At 35.5% G+C, this 17,824-nt stretch overlaps 3 protein-coding genes across 5 annotated transcripts; 1 reads left to right on the top strand and 2 right to left on the bottom strand.

The window, feature by feature from the left end:
• Positions 1 to 248: 248 nt before the first annotated feature.
• On the top strand, positions 249 to 4,075 carry LOC129899069 (60S ribosomal protein L18a-like protein). 2 transcript variants are annotated; one of them, XM_055973859.1, is made up of 5 exons: positions 249 to 668; positions 1,252 to 1,303; positions 2,614 to 2,740; positions 2,879 to 2,996; positions 3,667 to 4,075. In XM_055973859.1, exons 2-5 carry the CDS (start codon positions 1,294 to 1,296, stop codon positions 3,718 to 3,720), a joined length of 309 nt encoding a protein of 102 aa, XP_055829834.1. In that variant the 5' UTR covers positions 249 to 668; positions 1,252 to 1,293; the 3' UTR covers positions 3,721 to 4,075. The 2 variants fall into 2 exon arrangements, with proteins under 2 accessions (XP_055829834.1, XP_055829835.1); XM_055973860.1 differs by having other exon boundaries at positions 1,175 to 1,303.
• A 211-nt stretch (positions 4,076 to 4,286) lies between these two features.
• Positions 4,287 to 7,443, bottom strand: LOC129899068 (threonine synthase, chloroplastic-like). The gene is made up of 2 exons (XM_055973858.1): positions 7,106 to 7,443; positions 4,287 to 6,007 (listed from the first exon to the last, which is right to left on the bottom strand). The coding sequence occupies exons 1-2, from the start codon at positions 7,336 to 7,338 to the stop codon at positions 4,672 to 4,674; spliced, it is 1,569 nt and encodes a 522-aa protein (XP_055829833.1). The 5' UTR covers positions 7,339 to 7,443; the 3' UTR covers positions 4,287 to 4,671.
• A 4,040-nt stretch (positions 7,444 to 11,483) lies between these two features.
• Positions 11,484 to 16,803, bottom strand: LOC129899811 (PHD finger protein ALFIN-LIKE 3-like). 2 transcript variants are annotated; one of them, XM_055974822.1, is made up of 5 exons: positions 16,468 to 16,803; positions 15,979 to 16,011; positions 13,832 to 14,060; positions 12,557 to 12,686; positions 11,484 to 12,056 (listed from the first exon to the last, which is right to left on the bottom strand). In XM_055974822.1, the coding sequence occupies exons 1-5, from the start codon at positions 16,571 to 16,573 to the stop codon at positions 11,781 to 11,783; spliced, it is 774 nt and encodes a 257-aa protein (XP_055830797.1). In that variant the 5' UTR covers positions 16,574 to 16,803; the 3' UTR covers positions 11,484 to 11,780. The 2 variants fall into 2 exon arrangements, with proteins under 2 accessions (XP_055830797.1, XP_055830798.1); XM_055974823.1 differs by having other exon boundaries at positions 11,484 to 12,053; positions 16,468 to 16,770.
• Between the last annotated feature and the right edge of the window lie 1,021 nt (positions 16,804 to 17,824).

Raw genomic sequence — 17,824 nt, 5'->3', positions numbered from 1 at the left:
TGTATATTGTTATACCGACACCAAATTGAATTTTGTGTTGAAATTATTTTTATAGTGTAAGATAATTGTACTTTTATGAAATTTTTCTCCGTACATTGAATACCATTTGATTAATTTTAACATGTTATATACCTTCGGATCGGTCTTCCATTCGAGCTTATTCAATGTACGGAGAAAATTAATCAAATGGTATTCAATGTACGGAGAAAATTTTCATAAAAGTACAATTATCTTACACTATAAAAATAGCCGCGTGTAATAATGATGAAGCGGACAAAACATATACCCTCCGGATGATACAGACATGTCAACGAAGAGGCCCCTTGAAGCCTCTTATACTAAGTAGTAGTTTCTTCCTTACAGAGTAAAGACTAAAGAGTAAACCTTTGGAATCCATTTTACTAAACCTCAGGGGTACAAAACATAATTACCAATAAAACTTGTACTCAATTGCAACTTCCGTGAACAGCCGGTTATACGATAATTGACCGGTGCAAACTACCAGTTCGGTGCACCAACTCCATAGCCAAGCACATTGATTATCGAGCGAGGACGAAGAAAGAAGAGACTGTTGCTGCTTTCAGTGTCTACCAGGAAAACCGTCGGTTCTTCGTTTTATTCCTTCGCAATTTCGTCCTCACAGTCCTTCTCTGGCTCTTCAGTTTGGGGTAAGACATTTTCGTTTTAAGACAAATTAGGTTTTTTTAAGACAAGGTTTATATGCCAGTATTGGGTGATTCTTGGAAGTGATTCGTAATTGTGTTAACTGTGCTGTGTTACTGATGTTTTTCTTCTATTGTACTCAACTTCTATTGCACTTCCATGTTGTTTCAAGCGTCCTTGGAATCTTGACTTCTCTTTGTGTGTGATTCTCTTTGACTAGGAGTTGAACGTTAGTTTTCAGTGAATTTAAATTTTCTCAGACTTTGTGGCCTAATCTTGACTTCTCTTTGTGTTATGAGATAGCAGAATTGCAAGCCATGTTGCTCTTGTGTTTCCAAGGCATATGAGAGGTCTTTATCTAAACGTAACCTCGGAATTTGAGTGGTTTACTGATATCATTTAGTGAAAGTTGAACGAAACCTGAACAATTAGAAGTTAGATGCTCAATTTAGTTCCCTAGGTTCAGATGAATTTTGTTCTGAAGGTGGCATTTTATTTCCTTGTCCCACAGTTAATTTGTTTTTAGAGTTTTAGCACAATTAGATTGGAGCAACAGTTTGCTGAAGCTGCAAATATCGCTTGTTGCAGGAGTCGTGGAGGAGGAATTGAGATCAGAACCCAGAATAGCACATGGATCAGAGTATGTAATCGTGTTTGATATTTTTAGCCATATCCACACTTTGTTTTCTTAATGAATCTCGTAAATTGTTTGCCTTAAACCTAAAGTTGATGCCTGTTGCTAAGATTATGCATCTGGTCTTTTGTTGTGAGTTTTGGTAACATTATGTTAATGAATCGGGCCTTTCCTAGAACTTTTTTACAAGCATGGACGATACCAACTTCTGACATATGTTTTTTATTTGAAATTGATAACTTGGAGTCAGCGGTATTTATATTGTGAGGGTGGGTAATGATAGTGATCTCTATCTTGGAATTTCATGATTTTGGGAAAACGTTCGACTACAATGATTGGGATTGTAGATATTTCTATAAAGTAAACACTTCTATTTAAACTATTTGGATATTGCTATCCTTTGGGCATAATATCCTTTTTGAGAAAGGTAACATTATATTAATCATCATTACAAAGGCGTGCTCGAGTTCTTTGGGCATAATACTCTGCTACAATGTTAGATGCTGTGGTCCCTCAGAGATGATTTAAGATGTAATCACTAATACGGTTGCATTAATGATTGACCTTGTATTTGTAAAAAGGAAAAAAAAGATGGCTGGCTCTGCTGGTTTCATATGTCCTTCTGGTTAAACTTGTCCAGTTTATCGTTGTTCGACATTCAGAGGACAGATTGGTCAGAATAAGTTAGACATTACTGATGGAATACAGTATGAACATGAACTCTGTTCTTTTAGCTCTTTCCTTGAGCTTCACAGAACTATTACATTGTTGACTCTTGTAAAGACATCTGACTATATTCAGTGTTATCAAAGGCAAAAAGCGCAAAAAAGCTCTAAGGTCCATTGAGGCTTTAAGCACAGAGCGCAAATAAAAGTGTGGGCTTTAGTGAAAAAAGGCACAAAGGGAGAAAAAGATACAAATATATATGTTTAGTCCAAGACCAATAATTATAAACATGAATGACAAATATATGACCAAAGAAATTGAAAAAAAGTATGATAAAGTGAAATATCAATTGTTTAGTGAAACTTCTTCAAAAGAGGCTCATTGGCAAGGAAAATTTTGTCTTAGAACCTAGATGACCACACTGAAGGGCACACTAAAGTTCATATATTTGTTAGCAACTCTAAAGATTTACCATTCGATATTGAATGTAGATAGATACTACGCATCAAAATAAATAAATAAATGGAGATAGATACTAGTTACATATTATGTTGCTGCAGTCTACTGCATCTAATCACTGTTTATTGACTTCATTTTGTATTACAGTTTATGACCAGTAGCGGTTGCTTATGTCATTTTTATGCTTACAGATCTCCTGCAAGATGCCAAAGAACATCCCAGTAACAGTTATATGCCCCCGAAAGATGCGGAAAACAATCAGTTGGGAATCTTTGACAGACCTCTTCCTTGCTTTGGTTGTGGAATAGGATGGTTTTCGTGAGTTTTCTTGCTTGTTGCTCCTCTTTTCATTCCCCACCTCTCTTCTGTCATTTGTGTCATGATCTAGGCTTCTCTTTGGACATATCTTATATGCTCTAAGGTGTGTTCTTCTTCTCCTATCTATTTCTATTGCAGCCTGCTACTTGGTTTTGTATTCCCATTCATGTGGTATTATGCAACAATTCTTTACTTTGGGAATTACTACCAGAAAGATCCGAGGGAGCGAGCAGGGCTAGCTGCCAATGCAATAGCTGTGAGTTACCATCCTTAAGTGCAAGTTGCATTGATTCTGATTTCAGTTTGATCACCTAGAAAGTCCTTATAATGCCAAGGGAATGTATCTTCTCTACAGCACAATCTTAGAGCCCGTTTGGATGGGCCTCAAAACCAACTTAAAACCCCTTTTTAGCTTTTGGACGTGTTTGTCTAATGCTAATTTTAAGCCATAAATTCTTAAAGTCAGTCAAAAATGAAAAGTTAGGATTTCTAACCTTTTTTTTTCTAAGTGCTTAAAGTCATTTTGTTTGACCATAGAAATTACTTTTATATCCCTTATATTTTAACTAAATTCCCAAACTACCCTTTTTATTCTTTTAACCCTAAAATTCAAACACTTATTTTCAACAGAAACACTTTTATCCAAACACTCAACTGCTTATTTATAAAAATAACTTTCAGCACTTCAAAGTTCTAAAAGTACTTCATACATAAAAGTTACTTTTTTTAAGCTCATCCAAACGGGCTCTTAGTACTCTTTCTGATCAATAAATATTTTTTGCTTACCTTCTCCAAAAAGAAGAAAAAAATAGAAAAGCCAAGGAAGTTTAGTTGTCTGCTATTTGTAGGATCAGCTGCATTTTGTCCTCAAAATCCTCTATCTATTTATCTTTGTACATGTATCTCAAACAAGATCATCACTGCAGGCTCTGATATTTACTGTAGCAGCTCTAGTTGCAGTTGCCGTGGTTCTTTTGTAGTCATCTTGTGCTATGCTCTTATTCTGTTAGCTGATATCCATAATCCAGAGAACTAAGAGATGACTCCCCTATGGAGTTTGTAGCTTCACCAGAGCACGCATACAGAAAGGTGACACCTACTGGAACAATGCTGCAGGCCATATGGGGAATGGGAAATAGCCATTACCAAGGCTATGAATATGTAAAGATATGTAATACTAATGTCCATTTGTTGTGCTGTCTATTAGACGATAATATGACTTAGTCCTGTAATATTTTGGTGCATCGATTAATTTTATACACGCGGAACCAAAACAGATCGTTTTTCAGTTGCTCATGGACCCATCATGTGTATATAATTTTTCATTACTACCTTTTTTTTTTCTTGTTGCTGCCAGTGAATTTTATATATGTTGTTTTAAACAAATTTCGATGAGGATTACTAAAATATTTCCAACTGAGAGCTTTTCTAAGAAAGACAGTGTTGCATGCGGCAAAACTAAGCTACTCAAATAAGATGCCAGAATAGCTACAGTATGTAAAACTGAATCCTCTTTTAAGATATCAATGACCATTCTGAGGTGGCTGAGACAATCCCATAGAAGGGTTCATTTATTCAGTTTTCATGCTTCTTGAATAGAATATAAAAGAGCAGGGGTAACATTATCCCCTCAAACTACAAAACCAATTCATTTGATGCTATGCTACAAAATGTTCAGAACCAGTTCTGACACTAGCCAACATCAATCAAAGGAGCATAGGAAATAGCACAAAGTTGCAGCCGCCAAAAAGTTCCATTTATTTACTTAAAACATATTTCTCTCATAAGAAACTCTGAGCCTTTCATGACTCTAATTCTACCAGTGAAAGGATCACCATCTAACCAAATTCTTCATCACTGCTGAAGATGAACCAAAAGATGATGATTTTGGTATATAAGCAGAACTTACTCTTCCAAAAAGTCTGAATGAATCAGAACTTGGAATTTTTGCTTAACAGATACTTTTTGAGAACATCCATGACTGATCCAAAGTCTGCTTTCACCTGTACCGGGGGATTAGCAAACCGGCATTCCATGTTCTTTATTTCTTTTGAATGATAATCAACCTTGGATTGAGCAAACTTCAATCCATGAGCTGTACTCACAACAACAGCCCTATCAGTAGGCCCAATAACTCCAGCCTTTCTCAGCTTGGAGAGTGCAGTCAATGCCACACCAGTGTGGGGGCATATGAACATCCCAGTTGAGTCAGCCTGAGCCATCGCATCCATCAACTCTTCCTCAGTTGCCTCCTCCACTATCCCGTTTGACTTCTTTAGAGCAAAGACAGCCCTATCAATAGATACTGGGTCACCAATCTGTATAGCAGATGCAAATGTTGTATTTGCCTTGACAGGTTTGAAATCTTTCCAACCAGATTTATAATGCACGTAAAGCGGATTTGCATTGGCTGCTTGAGCACAAACAAGTCTCGGGATACGATCAACAAGTCCCAGCTCCTTGCACATTTGGAAACCTTTGTAAAATGCATATATATTGCCCAGGTTCCCACCAGGAACTATCACCCAGTCTGGAACTTCCCATTCAAACTGCTGCAGAATCTCTATTGCTGCCGTCTTTTGTCCTTCTAGCCTCAAACTATTCAAGGAATTTGCCAAGTAAATGGGCAACTCAGCTGTGACTTCACGAATCAACTGCATACAGCCATCAAAATCAGTGTCAATACTCAACACAAAGGCCCCATTGGCTATTGGTTGAACCAGTTGCGCCATAGATATCTTATTTGCAGGTAAAAACACAATTGATGGAATGCCTGCAGATGCACAGTAAGCTGACAGCGCAGCGGACGTGTCTCCAGTGGAAGCACAGCCCACACCCACAACTGGTTTATGCATTTTCCGCAACCGATTTACTTGACTCACCAATACGGTCATGCCAAGATCCTTGAAGCTACCAGTGTGGCTGATTCCACAATGTTTGACCCACAAATCATTCATGCCTAGGAATTGTTTCCCATATCGCTCAGCCCAAAAAAGATTGGAATTTCCTTCAAAAGCACTGACAATATCATCACTGTCAATTTCAGGTAGGACCCACTCCTTCTTGGACCAAACACCTGAACCATAAGGCCATGTAGTCTTTCCCACCCGGGAATCAAACAGGGACCGCCAATACTGGCCATCAAATTTCTTGAGCGCGTCCATATCGTGTTGGACATCGAGTAGGCCACCGGATCGGCTGCGATAAATGATCTCATCGAGAGAATACCACTCACTGGAGTTAGGATCGGCATTAAAAGGTACATACCTGCAGAAGCATATGCAAAATTTTAAGTTAGCAGGTGCAGACTACAATTTGCACCCACATTTTGGTAAAGTAAGTGGGAACATGATGTAAATATATATTTCTACGATTTGCTTACAGTTAGGAAGTAACAAATTAAGTGAATTTGTATTATTCCACTTTTAATGCCAATGTTATTTAACTAAGCCTATTCAACCTTCAAAAAGTGTGATTTTGTTCCCTGAGATAACCTTGCTAAAAAAACTTACGCAATCATTTTTAAAAAAAACAAAACATAAAATAAAAGGTGAAAAAAGTGTTGACCCTGCCTACGAATACGATAGAACATTACTGATGCTCCAGCACTGATGGGTAGCAGGCATCAAACTAACCGCAACACGGCTTTCATCCTATAGATTTCCTCAGGCATTTCAGCCCTTCTGATTCAACATTTACGCCTACAGAAGGCATATACCCTTAACTTTGCCTTTCTAGCTTGCAAAGATAAAGGCATGGTTTGCGTACATCTCACCCTCCCAAAACCCCACTTGTGAGATTATACTGGACAAGGAGAAATCTTCATTTGCATCAAAGAGTTATCAAGCTTTCTCCTCATTAGCACTTCCATACACTCAATAAATCACCTCAAACACTCAAAAAATCCCTGATCTGTACTTCATTCAGATACGGCAGAGGCAGAAGGCCCCTCCATTCTTGAACCAGTGAAGTCCAATCTTTCCAACATTCATAGTAATCAGGCCAACCCCATAGTCCCGTCGTTGTACAATTCCCAGTCAACAACCCACCATTTAGAAACCCCAAAAATAACAACTTTTCTCTCCTACCCACAAATTAAGCTGAAAAAACAAATTGAATCTTGAAGGATGATTAAATAAGGAATATCTTAGGAAAGGGGTTTTTCTAATCACCGCTCTATTCCTGCTATTTTTCTAGTTTCTCTATTAATTTTAAAATAATGATACCCTTAACGCTGAAACTTTTTTTAAAAAACAAATAAATAAATTGAATGAATAGAAGGTTGAATGCGGTCATTTCAAATAATAGGGAAACCATAACCCGAATAACGCAACAACTCAGCAATGGGTAGCATAATACGCATACCTAGCAGAGAAATTGTGTGAAGATATGTCGCGGCGGGCTTCTTCGCGGATGTTCTCGTCAGCAGGTCGGCGGTGCTTCTGAAGTTGTGGAGATTTGGAGATTGCGTCGTCTGTAGAAGATGTGGCTTTGATAGGAGTGCAGAAGAAAGCACGGTTGGATTTAGAAGGAGATTGTTGATGAAGATGAGGGTTCGGAGAGAGGAAAGAGGATCTGAGCATGCAAGAAGCCGCCATTGTTGAGTGGGCTAGCTATGCGGCAGTAGAGATGGTAAAGAGGCGAATGAGAAATGTAAAAAGGGTAATTATTCATGTTTTTTCTTAATGAAAAGTGCTATTTGGCCAAAAAAAAATTGGCCAAATTTGGCTAAAAACATTAAAAAGATTAGAATTGAATGTCAAGATATTATTATGCTTCCACAGGTAAACAAACAGCTCATTTAAGACTTAGCTTCATTGAAATAAAATCAACTCATGTACATGATTTTTCGAAGATATGTCTTTGATGTCATTCTAATATCTTTTTATTGGGGAGGAGCCGAATATTGCCAATAAACTCATTGTAAAATATTTGATTGTGTATAGCAAGGTTCATCAGTGCCCCAATTGACTAATATATGGAGTTTCATCATCAAGAAACTCTTCATCCTTAATTTGAAATGGATCTTTATTTATGTTAAGAGATCTCACAATTATTAAGATACTGAATAAATGTGATTTATCCATGTAAAATCGCTTCAAGATTTTTCTGAGTATGTTAATTGATGGACAAATATTTCATTTGTCAAATCTGTAGGTCATGACAAATTTTTTTCATTCCAAAATTTTTCATATTCCCTTTTCAAACACTCAATAGCTTTTGAAAGCATTTTAAGAGTAATGATATTCAAATCATCAACATACACAACTATCATAACAAATTTAGATCTGACCTTCTTATACAAATGCAAGAATAAATAGGTTCATTTTTGTATCGTTTCTTCCCTGATTGTTTCAATCCATATAAGGATTTTTGAACTTTAATGAACAAGTTTCTTTCAACTTTTATATGCTTCAAACACCTTGAATGCTTCAAGTATTTTCATACAACCTTCATCGTCTAGTTAGACGTGGCAATCATCCATTACACATATTCAAGTATTTCATCTATTGTCAGACTAAAACAAGTCTCATTACATTCACCACTGGAGAATATATCTTTATTTAATAATGTCATGACTTTTGTGAAAAACTCTTTATGCCCTAAGGCACAAACCGTACTTTATATCTTACGGTTATACTTTTGCATAATGATTCATTTGTATCCCACTGACATTATATCTTGATCTTTGAATGATAACTCCAAAAACATCACTTTTCTAAGTGAAATAAAATATTCTTGAATAGTGCATTTTATTTGCCCAATCATTTATCTATCTAGACTATATAACGGATTTGAATTCAAGATCTTCATCACCATCTATAGCATTAAGCGCTACTTGATATCAAAGATACCGTCGATAGTCATTTGACTCGATTTCAATATGACATAACTTATCGAGATTCCTTCATTTTTCCATCATTTCACGTACTTGAACCTTTGCCAAGATTTTATGAAGTGTTATGACGTCATACTCATTTCACATAACTCCAAAAACATCGCTTTATATGTACCATAGATTCTGTCCTTGAAGGACTTCTTGCAACTGAATTATAACATAGGGTCAGCAAATTCATCTGGCAATTAATTTACAACATTATGCAAATGATTATCTCTTGAACTTCAATTTCACATTTTTTTAACGAGAATCTAGATAATTCATCTCATTCATAATTTTCAATTGCCCATCATCTCTCCCCCTAATGTTAGATTTTCTAACATTCACCTCAACCTTATTTGGGGATTCATCAAATATCTCACATTTGACCTTTAGATGAAAATTGTTTGGTTTCTGGCCCTTAACCAATTATGATGGCTAAACATCTTTGACTTGATGCATACATGTGTTGTTACATGTTAAATAAATCCATCTCATATCAAATTTTATTTGGGAGTTTTGTTCTTATACCTATGGTTTAGCTATAATTGGAGGCACACAATTTCTGCTAAACCAACTAGCATTATCAACATACTTTCATAGTTTGGAACTGTGCCCTTAATTTAATAATTCAAGCAAACAACCTTACAAAAATTAATTTGTAAATTGACAATAAAGCACATGTGACCATTTCATAGATGTAACTATCATATAGTTGCAAACGGTCCACATGGTAGGTGAACGGGCCCATATTCACCATTTTATAAGTTCTAAAATCTCAGGGAATACAATTCCAACTTTAGCTAGTACAATGATACAATGATCATTTTATCATGAGAACAAGCAACACAAGAGAATTCTTGAAAGATCTCTTGTTTCTTCATCATATAGTCACGTGAATTCTCAATTAATTTTGCATTACATTTAAATCGGAATGGCCAATCGGTCATGTCAACTGATCTTTATTTCAGTAAACTTCTAGTTTACTTTTGCATGTGATTCCATCATCATACCCATGTTTATATACAACAAATAAGAAGAAAAGGCAGATAACCTTTTATATAAATATTTATAACCCGCTTCGATTGTAGTAATTTGAAGATATTAAATCTTTTCATAATTTATAGTCTCAATTATAATAATTTTTTATTTTCAATTTCTCCGAAACTTAAAAATTTTCTTTTGAGACTTACTACAACCCCAATATTATTTCTCCGATAGTACAATAACTCTTTTAAAGCTCATAATTAATTTTGTGTACTATCTCATGACACCATCCATATGGTGAACATCTTCTTTAAGGAGAAAATTATATTATTATTATCATAGATAAAATTATTATAGACAAGACATGCTTCTTGCTTTACTTTTGTCGTATCATAGATACACAACCAGTGATTATTTATGCCAAAATAAAATTTATTGATTTCTCTTAAACCTTCCGTAGAAGTGGGTTGTGACATATATCCAACCCATAATATTTTTATTTGTTTCTCTCAAACCTCCCATGGAGGTGAGTTATGGCATATATCCAACCCATAATATTTTTTATCGCATCTTGCCTCATTCACTTTTAGAATGGTCGAGCATTCATGGTGCTTATCACAAATCACATTCTCTTCAGGAAATGTACTAATCATGTGTCTATGCTTCATAAATTTGCATTATAGCTCACTATGCCTTTAATATTTATTATTTTTGCATGACCCGCTTCGACATCATTTTGAAAGGTCAAGTGTACCTCACACATACACAGACACCCTTTTCTGAGAGTACAGGGGTAAATATGACCCTTTTCCGTATTATATATTTCTTAATGAACGTGATTTTCACTATCAGCTTGTTTGGATGGTGGTTTTCTGTGGTATGGTATGGTATGGTTAGTAAGAGAACCATGTTTGTTTTGATTGTTTCTTTAATTACATGGTATTGTATGGTATGATTTGGTTTCATGGTTTTATAACCATGAAAACCCTCGCTTTTTGAAACCACCAATTTGGTGGTATCCCATTGTTTATTTTATTTTTTTCAATTATACCCTTACTTAATTTTAAATAACTCTTATTTACCCTTTATTAAGGGCATTTTCATAAATTTATCATTTACGATATAGTTCCATATAGTCAAACCAAACAACAAAATTATCGTTAAACAATAGTAAATCATACAGTCTATCCAAACATAATATTGTACTATATAATATCCTATCATATTGTACTGTACATTATGAAACCATGAAAACCACCATCCAAACAAAGTGTAAGGTGATACTTATTTTTGGACAGATGGAGAAGTACGTTTTTGACAGAGAGAGATATAATGTGGCAACATTTTTTTACGAGTCCGACAGCCATGAATCAAACTCGATATTTGTATTTCAAACAGCTGAATATTGTGGAAATTGTACATTATTAGGAATTACATTTTTACAAACAAATATGAAAATTGTACTTTAGCTTATCAATTTTTGAAAAATTGTAACCTTCTTTTCTTGAAAGTAGAGACCAACACAACTCGTTATGTCTCATTTGGTTTGATTTGATTTAATTTGTAATATATCAAATCAAGTCAATTTTTCACAAGTAAACACCAACAGACACATGTACACTAAAGTTGTATCTTAAGGGACAATGTAAATATTTTTACACCGTTGAGAGAATTGAAAAAAGTTAAAACGTTGTACCCAAGAACCAATGGATTCGATTAGTGTATACTCTTTCCGTTCATTTTTGCTTGTCCATTATTCCAAAAATAGCATTTCGTTGGATGAGGGCCAACTAAGAAATATACGATGCCAGTATTACCATCTTTTGAATGGTGTATGTAATCAACATGACCATAATTCACAATTCTAGGCAACATCAATGAGTAAAAAGCAACAGACATTTACACCAAAGTTGGTGGGAAGCTCAATAGATCACATTAATGAGACTTACCCCTACTGAAACAAGAAACATTAACTGTTTAAAATCACAGTATGGACCTGTTTTTGCTACTTTAAGACTATTTTTATACTAAACCAGCAATAGAACCCTATTCATCAGCTGCATGTTCCAACCAACAGTATACAAAGATGAATCACAGTGACATTAAACTTCCACGAGTTAGAGCCAAACGGCCTGAATAACCTGACCAACAGAAGATGCTACGTTATATCCGATTTTATATGTCAACTCGAGCTCTCTTGTGGCTACAAGACGGACACTTGTATTGCTTGATATGCTCAGCCTTGGCAGGGGTAATCTTCACACACTTGCCGTGGAACCACTTTTCACATATGTCACAGCATATCCAAAATTCATCCGCCGCATAATACTCTCCACAGGCGCCACACAGTGTCTCACCATGCTCATCCTCGTCCTGCTGCTCATCCAAGCCCTCCTCTTCATCTTTAGGCTGCAACTTTGCTAACTTCTCCTGATAATCTGGTGCCCTCTGCTTTTGCCACATAAAAAGTAAAATAATGATAACCAAAAGAGGTGAAGACCATGTATCCAGACATTAGGTATCATTGTTACAAGATTAGATCAGATTAACTGGTAAAATTGTTGTCATGTGACCAGGAGGTCACGGGTTCAAGCCTTGAAAACAGCATCTGGCAGAAATGCAAGGTAAGGCTGCATACAATAGACCCTTGTGGTTGGGCCCTTCCCCGGACCCTACGCATAGCGGGAGCTTTAGTGCACCGGACTGCCCTTTTTAGCTAGTTCACGGACAAGCTCTCATTGATATCTCTAATATCCCAGAAAACAGAAAAACAAATATGCAGTAGAATGTGACAGGTGATCAATCAAGATCCAAGATACTTGATATAACTTCAAAATTAGCATCTCCCAGGTCATGCTAGCAATGCATCTAATGCAAATTTGTCTCAGAAAAATTAAACAGCATGCTACTTCTGACTTGCAAACCAACACATTGTGCAAAGATAGACTTACCGCCTTGGAATTTGACTTGGATTTTTTGCCGCTGTGGCCGGAAGATTTTTCTTTCTTTTGCTTCTTTACAGCACCAGTCACTACTTCATATATTGTAGGCAATTCATTTATCATGTTGAAGAGCCTCTTCCTGAACAAGAACTAAGAAACTATGAGCAACAGAGAAAAAAAACGCAGTGAAGTTCATGAGGTGGGGAACTGTGATGACTTCTGCCACCACTAAGGCACATATTGACAATGTATATTCTTATGTGGGTCTCAAACAGAAGGCACAATCTTGGGTAGGTTAATAGGAATGTGAACCTAATAACTATATAAAAAAAAACAGGAATTAGCTATGAATTTTGTCGCTAAATTTGTGCGTAGCTAACAGCAGTCACTAAATAGGTTCAGCAACGACTTTTGTTGTTTAGATATGGAATATGTCCGTCACTAATGCCTTACTTTTTTTTTGTAGTGAATAGACCATTCTATCCTATATGCAGTAGTGCTAATGGAAAATAACCAGAACATGACTTTCCATTAACATCAAATTTACTTTTCTACGTGAAAAGTTGGAGCATTTTCAATACATCAAACCCTCTGACAAATGATCCTACATGTAGCACCCTTCGGGGTGGCCCAGCAGTGGTTTGGGTTTGGAACTTCCATGTTGGAGGTCTCAAGTTCGAAAGCCTTTGCCAGCGAAAGCAAAGGGTTTGCCTTCTGGGTCGAGTTCGTCGCACCAGGCTTGCCTAGTGGGTTACCTCTCCTGTGTGTTTGCGAGCTATTGCATAGGAGCGGGGGTTTTACCCTACACACAGGGCAGCGGCTGCGGGTTTCCCCTGCCATAAAAAAAAAGGATCCTACATGTAGCAAACACAAAATGCAGAAATGAAAAAAGAAAATTGAACCTTGCTCAATAAGAGCTCTTTCACAATTTCAAAGGAAATACTTGAGCTTGAATACAATGATGTTGGTTGGTTGACTGTGCTTAACCAAAAACCGACCACAAAAAACGATAAATTCAATGCAACACGTCCCAAATCAAATAGATGCATGGAATTGCTTGAGGAAACAAACCAGGAAAACAGATGAACCACTTGATTTACTAGGGATCAAATACAAACATTAAATCAAATGAACTACTAGAAGCAAATATCTCCAAAATTTATCACATCACCAACATAAATGAATTACCTACATATTTTAATCAAGTGATGACCTTAACGTCCTCTTTAAGTATGGAAATATGTGTGCTTTACAACAAAAGAAAGTTTGGATGAGAAAAAGTACCTGCTGGCTTTATCAAATCCAAATCTAGCACCAAAATAGAATGCGACAGAAAGCAACCAGGAATCACTATGGACGGCAACTAAGGATAGCCAGTCCTTTTCTTGCATCCCATCTCTCGCAAAGTTGATACCAAGAGCAGGCTCGGGGAGCTCTGGTGGTACTTCTTCAGCAGGCAGATTGACCTCCCATTGTTCATTTGGGAGCCCATACAAGCACAAGTTTTCCTTCTCTGGATAATACACAATGGAGATGTTTAACCGCTTGAACTAGAAACTACATAAATCATAAAAGATGGATTAAATTACCAAATTAAAGTACACCACATTAATGTTAATCAAAAGCTTTTCGTTGTGTGAAGGGGACCATGGTGTGAAAAAGGAGCATAGTAAATATTACCACAAACTGAGCCTCAATTAAAAGAGAAAGAGAAGAGTATAAATAGGGAACTAAGTACTCTAAGTCAATCACCTGATATATGACAAATCTGATAGCAGGAGTATGGGTCAATGCCATTACATATTGGCACTTCCAGTAGCAAAGCAAGTTCACTTTTGAAAACTTTGAGCAAATCTTTTCATCCATAAATTGCCAATAAATGCATCCAATTATGACTATATTTAGGTCCATAAAATTTAGCACAGATTCAGAAGCAAGGAGTAAAATCAAATAAGGAAAAAAAACGAGATAAAAATATGTTGAAGCTCAATGCCCTGTAATTTAAAAGTAGTGTTCTGCTTCTAGAGTAGGTAAATACTTATTACAGATATGGAAATACAGAATTTATAAATATGCAAGAACATTTACACTTGCTCAATCCTTTTTTGCTTTTGCCCTTGGCCAATGTAACGAAATGGAGGAACTGCAGAGAACATGACATGACAAACTGAGAATTTACGTATATGTTTACTGGCATATACAACAACAACATATCCAATGCATTCCCACATGAGGGATCTGGGGAAAGTAGAGTGCACACAGACCTTACCCCTATCTCGTGGAGATAGAGAGGCAGTTTCTAAAAGACCCTCGGCTCAAGTAACACATACAAGTTAGTTTGAAAAGAGAATACAGATGTAGAACAAGGCATAGCAAATAATAGAGAACGTAACAGACCATACAAAGCGGTATAAAAATCTAATAAATACAAAAATTTCTTCTTTATATGCATATAACGCTACGAACTACAATAATGCTAAGATACTCCTAGAAAAACATCAGACCAAAATAAGCATACTAACGTGACCAAACATATCATTAACTAGTTGATATCACCTATATATATCTTTTTCTTCCATCTTACTCTATCTTTAGATGAATCTGAATAGATTCTAAGAAATTATAAGTCTCTCGAGACAACTTCCTTCTACATAAAAGTTTAACATTATATGCGATTGAGAAACCCAATGCAGCCTAATTTTCTCCAAAGAGACCTAACTATGTGTGCAGTACAAATAAAAGACGGGAAGATTGAGCAACTAGAAAGGAAAAGGCCAAATTGATCATAACAAAAAGAGCTAATCGATTGACTGCTCCTATATAATTCCTTGGACCAAAACACACCCTAATCCTTTCTTCCTACTCTGAGCACTTATATCAGCACAATAACTTATTCAGAGGTGGAGCAAGAGTTAAGGCTTGTTGTAGCTTTAATTATGCAGCAAATGAACCCACATATCAGACATCACATTTACTTTCTAAGTCAAGTCAATGGCTGGGTATCAGATAAAAGGGTCACTGTGGGTCAGTTCTAGATTATTTCAACAGCAAATAACAACTAGCACAAAACTGTTTAACTTCTACATAATGAATTGATTCTGTTTCCTTAAAATATTATCACAAAAAAGAAACACACACACTGAATTGCACATGAAAGTTGCCAATGAACACAGAACTCAGCAAGGATGGCAAGTTCAGTCGGCCAGAACACAATGACATCATCTTAGTCTACTGCAACATCAAAATTCTCTAATAAAAAAAAAAAAGGCAGCCCGGTACACTAAGGCTCCCGCTATGCGCAGGTCAAAATTCTCTAATACCCAATACTAAAATGAAACAAAAATCGCAATGACAGTCACTACTAACAGCTTATACAAGTCAAGAAATTCCAAAGTTTATACTGAAAAGATCCAACTGGAAGAAACCCTTACCAGGATCACACTGCTGATAAAATTCTTCCACATCTGGAATTAAACAAAAACAAAATAAACCAATTAGTAGCATTTCATACTTTTTATGAACACAAATAGTAAAGAAATAGAAAGAAAAAAAAAATGTGAAGCAAAGGCAAACATCATTACTACTATTTGGGAATTCAAAGAAAAAAAAAGGGTGACTGTCATTTTCTCAAGAACTTATAAAGATTGAAAATCTCATCCAAATTTCACACACATCAAAACATAACTCAAAAAAAACTCGAGGGTTTTAGTTGAGCAATTATTAAAACTCAATAAAGCAGCAAGACAAAAAAAAAAAAAAAAAAAAAGCAAAACATCATTACTACTATTAGGAAATTCAAGAACTTAAAAATATTGAAATCTCATCCTAATTTTACACACACAAAAAAAAAACTCAAGGGTTTTAATGGAGCAGTTATTAAACTTCCAAAAAAACCAGCAAGACCCAACAAAAAAAAACACCTGTGGTAAGAGCCTTAATCAAAGCAACACGTCGACTCTTGAAATCCGTAAAAACATCTTCCACAGTGCGGGAATTATACTGTTCTCCGTCTCCTCCACCGTCCATTAACACGAAGAAAACCTCGATTTACAAGAAGGAAATTTGTGGGTTTTGTAAGGAAAGGAGAATGCGTACGGCTGCACAGTTTGGGGGGCAAAAAAGAGAGGGAGGAGGGATTTGAATTGTGTGTAGAAACAAAGAAGAATGGGAAAAAGGGTTTTAATAAGTGAAGGGAAGATGATGACTCCCCAACGAGGAAACCTAGAATACTGGATAACGTTCAAAAATACCTAATTAAAATTTTGTTAATTTTAACTCTACTAGCTGCGGTAAAAGCTTAGTAGCAATGATTTTTTAATTTTTGTTTCTCGGATATCTAACACATTCCATCAAGTATGGGCTAATCTTATTTTTTGTCGTTGAGATTAGAACAGATAAAAAAAATTATTAGATCAGTAAAAATAGTGAACAGATAAAAGAAATTATTAAGTCAGTAAAAATGATTTTCTCCTTATCCAATTGTGGAGAGAAGTTTTCCGATTCGATCGTTTGAAATCTCTTTTGTAAAAAATAAATCAGAAACCTTGAAAATAAAAAATATATTCTGATAACGGAAGAATTTATCCTTTTGATCTTAATTGATGTTACCGATCAACTAAAGCATAAGGGGACTTTTTTGTTTGCATGAATATTGGCTTCTTTTCAATAGGCAGATGACATATCTTGCTTGGTGAATCTGCAAGTGAATCAGAATAAACCGCCCTAGCTCAGCTACTGATTGAAAAGTCTTTTCGTAGTAATATTTTGTTTTTGTTGAGATTTAAATATGAGACGCAATGTCGCCCAACTCACTAGATTGACCACAACAATAATATTATTGACTACCACATCTTATAGTATTTTATTTTATTTTTGATTTTTTTTATAAAAAATCTTTTTACCTATTTTTCATTATTAATAGAGTTTGACAAATATACCCTATTTAATATTAAATTCTTTCAAATAATAACTTCTATCAAAATATCATATTCAGCAATTTTAAAAAAAAATAAAAGGGCAATTATCCTTTTTAAAAAAATATATTGCCGAATGCATAGTTTGTGGAATCAATCTTCACTAATGCTAGAGTTCGGAGAATTAGGAGATATCCCAAATCTCATTCTAATTTACCCTACGTCTGCAAATAAGCCGTTATATTAGTAATTTCTACGTAACTAATATTTATATAATTTATTTTTATATAATTAATATTTGAATAACTTATTCATATATAATTAATATCTAAATAATATTAATCGGTAATCAAAGAACCCCTTA

This window comes from Solanum dulcamara, chromosome 8 (genome assembly GCF_947179165.1).
Source record: "Solanum dulcamara chromosome 8, daSolDulc1.2, whole genome shotgun sequence".
In the NCBI taxonomy this organism is placed as follows: domain Eukaryota; kingdom Viridiplantae; phylum Streptophyta; class Magnoliopsida; order Solanales; family Solanaceae; genus Solanum; species Solanum dulcamara.
Note: the sequence above shows the minus strand (reverse complement) of the source record. Positions and strands in the feature narration are given on the sequence as shown.